The following is a 14,251-nucleotide window of genomic DNA, read 5'->3' on the forward strand; positions in this document are numbered from 1 at the left end:
GATGGACGTGATGCTCCCCTCTTGTGGCTGCGGCTGGGTTTCCACGTACCTGCTTGGTGCGGGCGCTGGGCTGGATGCAGGGGCCGCCGTCCCCTTCTGTCCTCACGGAGCTCACGGTCCAGGGGTGCTTCTTGATCGGGGTGGGACTTCCCTCGTGGTGCCAGCCCAGCCTGAGTTTCTGCTCCTTGCCGTGCCATGCTCACGCGTATTCCTGCGTGTTTCCACACGGTTCAGGGTAAACCTAATGAAATGAGAAATGACATAGTGGGCTGTGCCCTTGCTGGTTAGGAGGTCACGATAAAGGGAAGCCGAGTGCGGGGGACAGATGTCTGTGTGCCTCAGGCTGTCTGTGTGCCCTGGATGGTTGGATTAGGGGATTTGTTCCTGGAGATGGTTGGGGGTAGAATTTGGACCGAAAATGAAATTTGCGCTTGTTTGATCTGTTTGGTGTGTGGGCTTGGACTGAGGTGTGCTCTGGCTGTGAATCCTGTCTGAACAATGCCCATGCTGCCTTCTCTGTGCTTGGCCTGCGGTCTGGACCCCGCGTGGGTGAGAGGACCCTCCGGTGGTTTTGTTTCTGCGGGTCACATCCCTGTGAGCCTCTCGTTGTACAGGGGACATCCTCCGGAAGCCTCGCCTTCAGAAGTCTCTCACGTGGTACCTGGATGATTTGTTCTTCACGATGTACCCCTCCCTGGAGAAGTTTGAGGAGGAGCTTCTGGAACTTGTGATCAGCGATCACTTCCGGGAGGTACAGTCTTGGGCCGGGGAAGTTAGACTGAACAGTGCAGGTGGCAGCGGTAGGTGAAGCTGGGGAGCTCCTGGCCTCTCAAGCCCCCAGGTGGGTGGTCCAGCCCCTGGTGACACCTGTGGTCCTGTCTTTTGTCTCTTTGTGGCTGAAGAGGGACACTGGCCCATTGTCTTTATTTTAAAAAAATTTTTATTCTTTGGCTGGGTCACGTGGCATGTGGGATGCGGGATCTTAGTCCCCCGACCAGGGATTGAACTCAGGCCCCCTGCATTGGCAGAGCGGAGTCCTAACCACTGGACCACCAGGGAAGTCCCACTAGCCCGTTGTCTTAACTTTGATATTGACGAGGGTGCTGTTATCCTGAGACATTAATTAGCATTCACTTCGATGTAACTTAATCAATTCTCATTTAAAAGTAAATTAAATCACCAAATGAGCATAGGAAAACCTGTAAAATAATCCACATTTACAAGGGACATTTTGAGGGTATTTCCAAGGAGACGACTAGGGATCTCCATCACTTTGCCCCATCGAAGCAGTTTACTGTGAGCGGGGCTCCCCGTAACGCTGCTCAGTTTTGCCCGTGTGACGCCGTCCTGCAGACTCCGCACCGCGATGCCTCGTCCCCGCCGTGGGCCTTTGAACACATGGCCCACTTTCCTGCGTGTTCTTCATCTGGATCCGCGCACGACCCCTCTCAGGGTTCACGTCTCAGTGCAGGCCTGTTGCCCTGAGGGGCTGCCCTGCCCAAGCTGCAGGCAGCTTTCCCCTCCTCCCTGCCAGGCGCGCGCTCTGGCGCCTCACCCTGCTTCGTTTCTCTGGGTGCTTGGCCCTCTCGGGGAGCACCCGGTTTCCTTACTGTTTATGAGTGGATCGTCGGCCCCCCTCTGGAGTATTTGCACCAGGAGGACAGGGACTTGGTTTGCTTTACCATTGCACCTGATGTGCCTAAAACAGCCGGCACATAGTAGGTCTTTAACAAGTATTTGTGAGAATGAATGATGCAGTCAGTGGGCGCCCATCCTCTCAGTCTGTGAAGTTAGCAAATTATTGGCACACGCACACGCACGGATGCGTGTACACGCACGGATAAGGTGGCCTTTTCTTCTGCTCTCTACCCGTTCTCGGAAATGTTGTTCCTTGTAGTGCAGTCTCATGTGACACAGAAACACGAACCAGAGAAGAGGATTGAACTAGCCTCATAGATTTTCTTGGCATAGTTCCTGCTGTTTTCTAATTGCTCAGAAAAGATTGTCTGAGGCTTCCCCGGTGGTACAGGGGTTGAGAGTCCGCCTGCCGATGCAGGGGACGCAGGTTCGTGCCCCAGTCCGGGAAGATCCCACATGCCGCGGAGCAGCTGGGCCCGTGAGCCGTGGCCTCTGAGCCTGCGCGTCCGGAGCCTGTGCTCCGCAACGGGAGAGGCCACAACAGTGAGAGGCCCGTGTACCGCAAAAAAAAAAAAAAAAAAAAAAAAGAAAAAAGGAAAGATAGTCTGAGGGTAGAAAGATGTTTAAGAGAAGCATTGCTGAATTTTATATTTTCCTATAAACATCACTTTATTATGTGTTTTTACTCTCTTTGTATTTTCGTTCCCATCCAACCGGCAGATACTCCGTTATCACCTTCGTTCTATCTCCATCACTCAGAGACTAATGGGCTGAATTTACGTCTGTTCAGCATGATTAATGGGCAGTGAAGAGAACTCAAAAATTCAGGGATCATTTTGCAACCATCACATAGTTTAATAAACAGTAATAGCCTGGAGGAATAGCCTTGCTCGTTCGTTACGGTGCCTGTAAGGTTTTGTTTGTTAAGATGGAAACGCTTTACTCTCCAGGGATCACTTTGAGGCAGACTTACTGCCTAAATATGCCCACTCTTCCTGTGGCCCTGTCCGCCCCAAGTCTCAGGTGTCCGAGCTGGGGGAGGGCAGAGGTGTGGAAGCTCTCGCTGTGCTCAGCCTCCGTCAGCGCCTGCCCTTGACTCCGGGACCTCTCACTTCTTGGAGCCCACTTGGAGCCCACTCCTTCTCACTGCTGGAGGTGCTAGGGCCCCTGGTTGCTGGTCTGCCGAGGCTTGAGAATTGTAGCTCAGCCTTGGAAACCCGAAGCGAGAGTTAGCTGATTCAGGCATCTGGGGGATGTATTCCTCTACAAGATGATGCCGCGCGAGAAATCCCCGAAGCACCTAGAAGACGCCTTCAGGCCGGTCCTGCTCTGATTGGATGGTGCTTCCCTAAGCTCCATCTGGTCCGGAATGTCCGAAGCCCCTGTTCTGGTCTCTTCTCTCTGCTGGGAGCTTTTCTGGTGCCCTCCCTCCCCGCTCCGCACCGACCTCACTCTGTGCCATGTGTGCTTTTCCCAGGCGGGCAGCCTGCTGGACAGTGGTGCCCTGGAGATCCTGGAGCGGCGCCTGCGCGTGGGCGTGCACAACGGGCTGGGCTTCGTGCAGAGGCCACAGGTGGTGGTGCTGGTGCCTGAGCTGGAGGTGGCCTTGACGCACTCTGCCAGCTTCAGCCGGAAAGTTGGCGCCTCTTCGAAGGCCAGGTATTTCCCCCGGGGTCCCAGGTCGCGGCCCGCGTGGAGTTAGGAGGTGCGGGTGGGCACCTGGCCGGGGATCAGAGCGAAAGGCAGGTGTTCTCACGCGTGAGGTGTGCGCTCACCCCCCTGGGCTCTCCCCCGGCGCCGTTGATTCCTCTCGCTTCGTCCTCCCCATCCGGAGCAGACCTCAGTGCTGTGAGGTTGGAAAGATCCTGGTTTTTGTGCCACGACGGGTTTTGGAGTTAGCATTACAGAGGCTTCCAGCTATGGAGCCCTGGCATGCTTTCCTCCAGATGGCGCCCTGGGATCCCTTTCTCACATGACACAGAACCAGAGGGCAGTAAGTTCTGCTGCTCTGTTCAGTCCTGTGCTTCTCAAATCACAATCAGAGACACCGCCTAGGGGTTCCATATGTGAAGCTGGACGGAGGCCGGCCTTGGAGGGGGCACCTCCCTGGAGACCTTCCATCCTCCTGATACCAGTGCTGGCAGTTTGGGAAAGTGTTGATTGCGGCACCTAAGCAAGGCTCTGCTTTCGGAAATTACCTTGATGGCCAAACACCCGGAAGAGCTCAGGGCCATTGCTTGGGGGACTCACCGTACCAGGCTGTAGCAGCGGCGCCCGAGCTGATGGTGGGGTGTGGTGCAGGGCGGCCGGAGCACGGCCTGACACGCCCCCTCTGTGTGTTCTCGGCCCAGATCTGGAAACCACACTCTGGTCTTGAGAAGCCGCCTCCAGCTCCCTGAGATGGTCTGTCACCCCGCGTTCACCATCGTCTTTCAGCTGGAGTACGTGTTTAACAGCCCTTCGGGAGCGGACGGCAACGTAAGAACCATCAGCTGGTTTCGCGTGCCGCCTGGCGACGGGCTCCACGCACACAGAATAAGCATAGTCACCATGAATTTTTCTTCCATTAAAAGCAGTGTAATTATTATTAACAGTATAGATAACAAGCGTGGAACATGATTCTAGAAAACACTTGTTCCCAGTGATAGCTTTGTTCTATTCGTTTCCCTTCTTTGTGGTAAAATAGCACATGCATCCTGCTGGCAGACGGTGAAAACAGTTCAATAGGCGTCATGCATCATCGTATCATCAATTCATAATTATTGAATCAATAATTACTTTGAAAAAAATGAGACCCTTTTAATGCATTTTTCAAACGATACTAAGTGTAGTAAAGCTTGAATCCGCACAAGAAATGAATGTCTTCTTAGAGTGGACTTTGTATGCGCCCACATCAGAACCAAGCGTAAGACTTCATGGGATTCAGCTGGAAGAAATGTAACAAAGAGATGTCATTTACATCATTGATGCCGAGTTTTTGGAAAACCCAAGTCATGCTGTTCTTAAGATTCAGATTTTTGTTTGAAAAAGCAAATATCAATTTAACAAGTAAATTTAAAAAAGGCCAGCAAGACACCTTCTGTGGTGGCCAGTCTGCCTGCATCACCGTGCAGCTGAGGGGAGAGCAGGGGACTGAGAGCGGTCTTGGGGGCCCTTTGGAAGGAGAATGGGGTGTCGGCACAGCTGCCGTGTTAGTTCCTGATCTCCTCTGGTAGCAGTGAACTGACCTCTCTGATGTCCGTACCTCGTCGTGTAATTCAGAGTCCTAATCAGGGGAACAGACCCAGAGGCAGGTATTCTGAGTATAGCCGAACGAATGAGTTATTCTCGCAAAGCTCTTGTTCCCAGCTCTGCTTTCTTTGTTACCAGAAATTTCAGCTAAAATGCAACTGTACTCAGATATGCTTGTCTGCCCGGGGCAGGCACTCTGGGCCTGGGGTGGAGCTTTACCGGGAGGGAGGGGCTTCTGGGCCTTCGCCGTCCTGGGAGGAAGTTCGCCGGCTCGGGTGCAAGACCCCTGGTGCTCCCACTGGGTGTGGGCAGGGGGTCGGTACAGAGGGAGCCCCCGAGGATCGGTGGGCCTGGCTCTCCACTCATTTACATTTAGATTGTGTCCCCTCGAGAACGTTAATTACAATTCGCTTGTGATTATAAAGCCTGTGTCCTGGAACCTTTGTGTCTTACCCGACACTTGATTGTGATTTTTTAACTCTTCACTGAAATGCTTCCCCGCTGACAGGTGGATCTGCCACGCGCTGTTGCTTGTGGAGCTCTTGGAATGTGGCTTGAAATAGCTCATCAGTTCTTTTTGATGTGGAGGTTTATCTTAACATGGAATGTTGGATTCCGTTTTACCGTCATCAAGTGTACTTTCTTCAGCGTAATCTGGAGAGGAAATGTTCCTGTGTCTGCAATGATTTTCCGCACAAATTACTTGCTGCACGTGGAACACTGAGGGCGGGTTAGCATTCCGGGGTTGAAAGCCGAGTCAGGCAGTCCCAGCACAGCCAGACTTCGATGTACAGGAGAAAACAAGCCTGATGCCGTCGGTATGGGCTCTCGCTCCTTCCCCCAGGAGTGTCCCAGGAGGGGACGCGGCCCGCGGGGCCTCCTGCAAGGTCAGGGCTCGGCCTTGGAGGGACGGGTCGCAGCTGGCGCGCTCCTGCTTCCCTTTGCACTCCATTATGGAGCGTGTCTTCGGGGGCATTCAGCCTGCAAGTTCCTTTCTCCCTTTGCTTTCCTTTTAAAAAACTCTAGTTTTTTCAAGTGCAAGCAAAAGCAGACTGGAGAGTAAAAGAAGCCCCAAGGAGCTTCAGCAGTTATCTACTTTGTGGACGGTCTTGTTTTGTCCATACCCTCTTGCACAACCCATTTTGGTTCATTTTGAAGCAAATTCCAGTCATAATTGCATCTGTTTTGATTATTGTAAACATTTCGGCATGTACATTCTTTTCTTTAAGACCTGTTTAATTACAGAGAATTTCAAATATAAAGATAGAAGCGTACGATAAACCCAGTGAATGTACCCATCGCCAGTCTCAGAAGTTATCAGCTCATGGCCAGCCTTGTCTCTGCCTTTCTTTCCTGTCCCCATTCCTCCCAGATTATTTTAGAGCAAATCCTAGACCCCGTGTCATTTCCTCTGTGGACAGTGCAGTAGATCTTTCCAAAAGATGGGGGCAAAACTTCCCTGCAATACCATCGTCACACCTCAAAAACGAAAACAAAATTCTCGGTATCATCAGTCTCCCAGCCCGCCTGGGTGTACGTTTTAAGTATTTTCCTTAATCAGAAATAGACCTTTGTGAGACTGTGCACTTTCGAGTGTTTACCTAGATCAGCGAGAGGCCATCTGGGCTAATAGTGTCTCCAGTTTATACCCAGTCACCTGAGTCTCAGAGGATTTTTTTGGTCCTGAATATTTTGGTAGTCATTAGACACAAACTAGAAAAAAATGTTGAGAAGACACACCCCTTGTTTGTAATCTGTTAGCCAGAACGACTAAAGCCTTTTTGATTTGTCCTTGGGTTAACTGTTCTCCTGATCCAGACAACGTACCTTCTAGAAACTTGAGTCCGTGGGGACAGAGCACCCACAGCGGATGGCCCGTTTGGAAACGCCGTGAGCTTTGCAGGTGTGGCCTCCAGAAATGTTTGCTGTTTGAATAAAGCTGATAAAGCAGACTGCCTAGAACATAAGAGTGGCGTGGAGAGAAGGTAGCTGTAAAAATAACCAGACCCAGTGTCTTTTGCTGCGTTTTGATGTCTGAATAAGTGCACATTGGCACGGGGCTGCCAGGGGTCAAACGAGCTCTTTCCTGGGGGGTAATATAGCAAAATAACCCTCTCCCACATCTCTGGGAGGTAAAACTCTAATTCATTTATATATTTGCTAGTATTCTTTGAACAAAACAAGTTCATATAACAGAGATTTCAGTGCATAACATAGGTATCACGCCTGGATTTACTCTGAAATTTACCTAAACTTAAACTTTCTGGAACTTAGAAATACAGATGTCTCGAGGGTGCTCTGGAGAGCTTTCAAAATAACCCCGCCTTGGACCCTGGAGCGAGGTCCGTGTCCTGATTGAGTCACCTTGCAGCTGTACGCGCATTTCAGCCATACATCTCGCTGTGCTGCATTTTGAGGCTGTCACCATCGGAGGACCCCCAGAGCGGGCAGGGCCTGCCGAGTCTCCGACTGTCTGCTTAGGTGGAGGTTTTGCTAAAGAAGAGGGAATTGGTGTCGAGTGTTCTGTTTTGTCCTGAATGTTGGGTCCCCCTCACAGTTTTAGGAAAGATAACAACTCATTTTTTAAAAATTGTTTTTTTTTTTAAATTTGTCTTTTTTAAAAAAAGGTTTTTTCATTGAGAAGAAATTCACATAACCTAATATGATTTTTTTTTTGTGTGTGTGGTATGTGGGCCTCTCACTGTTGCGGCCTCTCCCGTTGCGGAGCACAGGCTCCGGACGCGCAGGCTCAGCAGCCATGGCTCACGGGGCCCAGCTGCTCCGCGGCATGTGGGATCCTCCCGGACCGGGGCACGAACCCGTGTCCCCCGCATCGGCAGGCGGATTCTCAACCACTGCACCACCAGGGAAGCCCTAATATGATTTTTAAAGTGTCCAATTCAGGGGTATTCTGACTTACTTGTTTCTTTTAAATGCCTTTTTTTCTTGTGGGGAAATACACGTAAAATTTACCATCTTAACCATTTTAAAGTGTACAGTCAGTGGTATTAAGTACATTCACATTGTTGTACAAGCATCACCACCATCCATCCCCATAACTCTTTTCATCTTGTAAAACTGAAGCTCTGTGCCCATTAAACAAACTCCCCATCCTCCCCTCCTGCTAGCCCCTGGGAACCATGATTCTACTTTCTGTCTTTATGATTTTGACTGTTCTAAGTACCACATGTAAGTAGAATAATACAGTATTTGTCCTTCTGTGACTGACTTATTTCACTTAGTATAAGTCTTCAGGGTTCACCCATGTTGTAGCATATCGTAGAATTTCCTTCCTTCTTAAGGCTGAATAATATTCCATTGCATGGATAGACCGCACTTGGGTTGCTTCCATGTTTTAGCTATTGAGAACAATGCTCCTGTGACCACGGGTGTACAAGTATCTCTTTGAGACCTGCCTTTAGTACTTTTTGTGTATATACCCGCAAAGTGGAATTACTGGATCATTTGGTAATTCTATTTTTTTTTTTTTTTTTTTTTTTTTTTTTTTTTTGCGGTATGCGGGCCTCTCACTGTTGTGGCCTCTCCCGTTGCGGAGCACAGGCTCCGGACGCGCAGGCCCAGCGGCCATGGCTCACGGGCTCAGTTGCTCCGCGGCATGTGGGATCTTCCCGGACCAGGGCACGAACCCGTGTCTCCTGCATCGGCAGGCGGATTCTCAACCACTGCGCCACCAGGGAAGCCCCGGTAATTCTATTTTTAACTTTTGAGGAGGCACCATTCTGTTGTCTACAGTGGCTACACCAATTTACATTCTCACCAACAGTTCACGTCCTTGCCGAAGCTCATTGCTTTCTATTTTTTGGATAGGAGCCATCCTAATGGGTGTGAAGTAGTATCTCATTGTACTTTTGATTTGCATTTACCTAGCGATTAGTGATGTTGACCATCTTTTCATATGCTTGTTGGTCATTTGAAATGTCTAGGTTTTTTGCCAGTTTTTTATTGGGTTGTGGAGTTTTCTGTATATTTTGCATATCAATCCTTTATCAGATATACGATTTGCAAATATTTCCTCCCATTCTGTGGTTTCCCTTTTTACTTTGTTGATATTCATTTCACTTCCAGCCTGTATGTGTCTTTGGTTCTCAGGTGGATCTTTTATAGACAGTGAATAGTTGGATCATGTGTTTTTATCCATTCTGCCAGTCTCTGTCTTTTGATTGGAGAGTTTAATCCATTTACATTTAAAGTAATTTCTGATAAGGAAGGACTTACTTCTGTCGTTGTGTTATTTATTTCTATGTGCTTTACAGTTTTTTTTTTTTTTTTGGTCCCTGCGTTACTGTTTTCTTTTGCGTTTGGTTGATTTTCTTTGAAGTGAAATGTTTAAAGTCCTTTCTCATTTCTTTTTGTGTATATTCTATAGCTCAGTTCTTTGTGGTTATGGGGACTACATTTAGCATCCAGAAGTTATAACACTAATTTGAATTTGTACCACCTTAATTTCAATAACATACAAAAACTCTGTTCATCTGTAGCACCATCTCCCACCCTTTCGGTTGTTGATGCCACAGTATTACATCTTTATACATTGTGTGCCCAAAACAAAATGATAATGCTTTTCAATGTGTTATTCTCTTAAATTATGTAGAAAACAAGATACGGAGTTACAAACCAAAGTTGTAGTAGCTTTTACACTAATAATTTGTTTTTTCCTTTATATGTATTAGTGTTTTAAATCATGTAGACAACAAAAAGAGCAGTGACAAGCCACTGTTTCAATAATATTAGCTTTTATAATTGTCCATATATTTACCTTCATTGACATCTTTTTTTTACCGTATGGCTTTGAGTTACTGTCTAGTGTCCTTTCATTTCACCCTGCAGGACTCCCTTGAGCATTTCTTGCAAGCAAGTCTAGTGATAATGAACTCCTTCAGCTTTTGTTTATCTAGGTATGTCTTAATTTCTCTCTCACTTTTGAAGGAGAGTTTTGCCAGATATAGGATTCTTGGTTGACAGTTTTGTTTTCCTTTTAGCTCTTTGGTATGCTGGCTCACTGTCTCTGGCCTCAAGTTTCTGATGAGAAATGTGCTGATAATCTAATTGAGGATCCCTTGTATGTGACAGTTTGCTTCTCTCCTTGCTTTCAATTTTTGCTCTTTGTCTTTTGAAAGTTTGATTACAGTGTATCTCAGTGTGGATCTCTTCAGGTTCATTGAGCTTCTTGGATGTTTATATTCATGTCTTTCATCAAATTTGGGGGGTTTTCAGCCATTATTTCTTCAGATGCTCTCTCTGCCCCTTCTTTCACTTGTCTCTTGGGACTCCCGTGATGTGTATGTTGGTCCAGTTGATGGTGTCCCATAGGTCCCTTAAGTTCTTTCTGCTTAAAAAAAATTTTTTTTTTCTTTTTCAGACTCAGCAATTACCATTGTTCTATCTTCAAGTTCATTGATTCTTTCTTCTGCATGTTCAGATCTGCCTTTGAATCCCTCCAGTGAATTTTTCATTTTTGGTTTTTGTAATTTTCAGCTCCAGAATTTCTTTTTAGGTTTTCTGTCTCTTTATTGATATTTCCATTTTTTTCATACAGAGTTTTCGTGATTTTCTCCACATCTTCCTTTAGTTCTTTGAGCATCTTTAAGACAGTAGTTTTAAGGCCTTTATCTAGTATATCTACCATTAGGTTGTTTTCAGGGACAGTTTCTGTTGATTTATTTTTTCCTTTGAATGGGCCATACTTTTCTGTTTCTTTGTATGCCTTGTGCTTTTGTTTTTGTTGTGGAACACTGGACATTTGGGTCTAATAATGTGGCAACTCTGGAAATCAGATCTGCCCATACTCCAGGGTTTGCTGTTTTTTATTATAATCCTTTTTGGGTTTTTTGGAATTGCTATGGGCTTTCTGTGTGCTGAGGATCATCCAGAGGTATAAACTTAAGTTCTTCTTAGGTCTTTTCTGAGCCTGTGCCTTTCCCTGGGCATGCATGGTCACTTTCTAATTTTCCACATACATGCAGTTGTTTTTGAATGTCTGAGTCTTTAATGTCTGGCTCCCAAAAGAGGAAAAAGAAAAATGAAGGTGGAAAAGGCTCTGAGCCTTCAAATCCTCTGCAGCTGGAGGGAAGGTGCAACAACACTGGTGCATTCCCCTTTCCTGTACCTCTGTGATCAGAAGCAGCAATCAGAGCATAGATGGGTGGGTTAGGGAGGGTGAAAGGGAGATGTAAGAGGGAGGGGATATGGCATATATGTATACACATAGCTGATTCACTTTGTTATACAGCAGAAACTAACACACCATAACTAAACCAATTATACTCCAATAAAGATGTTACAAAGAAAATCAGAGCATGGATACCCAATCTTTAGAGGAGGGGGTCTTTTTTCCCACCCTGGTTCCCACAGGCTGTCCCAGGAACATGGACACAGCTGCCTGCCCCCTGGCTGGGGTGGGGGTGGGGAGCTGCTGCTGGGCTAAGAGCTGAATTTGCCCCCAGTTGACCACAACTTACTGTCCAGTTCTTCCCCTGGAGGTTGCAAGCCTTCAGTAGTCTCCCGAGTTCCAAAATAATTACTCCAGACAGTTCTGCCAGAGCAGGTGTTGTCCAGTGGGGAGAGATTCCTGGTGTCTCCTGCTCTGCCTTCTTTGCAGGGTCCTCTCCTGACTGACCTTTTGAAGTAAGTTTCTCTTTGTCTCCATCACTTCTTTGGTTTAGCTCAATTCTACCCAGTCCCAAGTCTCATAAGTTACGGGTCTTCATCGTGGTTTGGTTTAAGGTGTGCTGCATCTAACATCTCTGACTTCAGTGCATTGTTCGGTGTTTCTCACCAAAGGTGGAACAACTCACCTTTAATTCAGTGACACGAGCCCGGTCAACGCTGCCTTGGGCGGAGCTGCCTCTCATTTCCCCATTGGTGGTGTTTCCTTGGAGAGAATGAGGAAACGGCCTCCCCTCCAGGCCCAAATGAGATGCTGGACTGGCAGCCCTGCCTCGCTTGTTTGTGGCCCCTCCTGCTCTGCCGACTTACAGGTCTCTGGTTAAACATGGAGCTGGTGTTCCTCTTTTCTTTCTTCCGGAGATAAGACTGATGATAGTAGGCTGTCACAGGTGAAAGAGCTCCTGTAATTGTCCCCTCCTTCTAACACCTTATAGCACTTGTCAGGTTTTCGCTTTGGGAACCAGCTGAAGGTTTCTTGCTCAAGTCGATTCCTCACACGGCTTCAGGAAATGATCTGGAGGAATTCCCCCATCCATTATCAATCTGGTGATTTTGCTCAGGAGACTGGCATGCGATGCACAAAAGCTTCCGTATTCTGCGGCGTCCTTCCTTTCCTCTTGCAGCACCCCACCCGTAATCTCTGCTTTCCTGCTCAGGCAGTGTGCTTAGTTGTGCAGGGGGCGCACCTTACATCCTGTAGAATCAGAAAAAGGCTGCTGTCTCCCACTCCTGGGAGCCAGGCAGGTGGAGTCATTCTGGGCGCAGGTGAGAAGAGCCTGTGTAACTGCCGGACTTCCAGGGGCCACTTCTTTGGTGCAAAAGGACGTCTCTGTAGGCGTGTGAGTTGAGACTCTTATGGTTACTAGAAACAGAAACTCGGTTCAGTCCAGCTTAAGCAACAGAAAGCGAATCTCTTGCCTCTTAGATCTGGCAAGTCGAGGAAGGGTCTGGTCTCAGGCACTTCAGGGGCTCACGTGATTGTTTTGTTCTTGAAGTAAAGCTGACCTTTGGTGACCTGTACAGGTCTACGCTTACTTCTGTGAGTTCTGACTCGTATCACCTGTGTCTCCCCCACCTCTTCCAAGGTGCAGAAGAACCTCTCCAGAAGTCCGCTCTTGTCCCTCCCAGGCAGTTCCCACCCCCGTCAGCATCTGCTGGCTTGTTTTTTGTTTTTTTGCGGTACGCGGGGCTCTCACTGTTGTGGCCTCTCCCGTTGCGGAGCACAGGCTCCGGACGCGCAGGCTCAGCGGCCACGGCTCACGGGCCCAGCCGCCCTGCGGCACGTGGGATCCTCCGGGACCGGGGCACGAACCCGCGTCCCCTGCATCGGCAGGCGGACTCTCAACCAGTGCGCCACCGGGGAAGCCTGATGGCTCGGTTTTTATCTTTAGAAACTTCATTAATTTTCTGTGACTGCTTGCCAAATTACCACAAATTTGATAGGGGAAAACCATGGATATGTATTCTCTCATAGTTCTGGAGGCCACAAGTCTGGAGTCAGTATCACTGGGCTGGAAACAAGGTGTGGGCAGGGCTGTGCTCCCTCTGGAGGCCACAGGGGAGGCTCCTTCCTGCCTCTTCCAGCTCCGGGGGCTGCTGGCAGTCCTTGGCCGTGGCCCCATCCCTCCACTCGTGCAGGCCTGCATCTTCACATCTCTGCTGCTCCACGTGCTGGCACAGCCCGCTTCTCAGTGTGCGTCTCAAACCCCACGCTGCCTCCCTCTAATAAGGACGCTCGGGACTGCATTTAGCACCAGTCAGTCCAGGGTGCTCTTTCCTTCCCAAGATCCTCAGCTTAATCCTGTCTGAAAAGATCCCTTGACCTTACAGAGTAATGTTTACGAGTCCTGGGGATTAGGGCCTGATATCTTTGGGGGCCATTATTCAGCCCACTACAACCACAGATGGGTTTTGCCTATTTTTGACCTTCATCTACATGGAATAATGTAGAATATGCTTTATGTGTCTGGATTTCTCCCATCCAGCATAATGGTTTGGACATTCATTCACGTGGTTCATTCATTTCTTATTTTAAATGTTAAAATTTACTTATTTATTTATTTTTGGCCACGCTGGGTCTTCGTTGCTGCGCACGGGCTTTCTCTAGTTGTGGCGAGCGGGGGCTGCTCTTTTTTTATTTTTTGCGGTACGCGGGCCTCTCACCGCTGTGTCCTCTCTCGTTGCGGAGCACAGGCTCCGGACGCGCAGGCTCAGCGGCCACGGCTCACGGGCCCAGCCGCCCCGCGGCACGTGGGATCCTCCCGGACCGGGGCACGAACCCGCGTCCCCTGCATCGGCAGGCGGATTCTCAACCACTGCGGCGCCAGGGAAGCCCTGCTTTCAGTTTTATAGTTATTTCCCCTGCCCGTCCTTATCGAGTTAGTTTTATTTTTTGAATATAAAGAACACAAATACAGTTTTGAAAGTCAAAGTTCTACCAAAAGGTGGTCCGAGAAGAGTCTCCTGGTGGGAGCCAGCTCTGTTGCTTGGGGCCCCTCCTTCCTGGGCTGCTTTGTGCGAATATCACAGATGTGTGGGTGTTGACTCAGCTCCCCTTTACACACGGGGTGGGTGCGGGGGGAGCAGACCTGTGCGTGGGCTTTGCTGGCTGGTTGCGTCTTCTCCCCGGCCCAGCTCACCCTGGCAGTCCCGCCCAGCAGTGCACCCTCCCCGCTCCTTTTGGCAGCTGCATTTG

General features: G+C 48.8%; 1 protein-coding gene across 2 annotated transcripts in view; it reads left to right on the top strand.

Annotated features, from left to right (window-relative positions):
- Positions 1-14,251, top strand: part of NPHP4 (nephrocystin 4) — a 142,669-nt gene that overhangs the window by 48,335 nt on the left and 80,083 nt on the right. For both annotated transcript variants that reach the window (XM_067018657.1, XM_059039299.2), the window contains exons 7-9: positions 615-751; positions 3,116-3,297; positions 3,990-4,116. In XM_067018657.1, coding sequence (XP_066874758.1) covers positions 615-751; positions 3,116-3,297; positions 3,990-4,116 — 446 coding nt within the window. The remainder of the gene's footprint in view (positions 1-614; positions 752-3,115; positions 3,298-3,989; positions 4,117-14,251) is intronic.

The sequence above is a fragment of the Kogia breviceps genome, chromosome 1 (genome assembly GCF_026419965.1).
Source record: "Kogia breviceps isolate mKogBre1 chromosome 1, mKogBre1 haplotype 1, whole genome shotgun sequence".
NCBI classification, from domain to species: Eukaryota; Metazoa; Chordata; class Mammalia; order Artiodactyla; family Physeteridae; genus Kogia; species Kogia breviceps.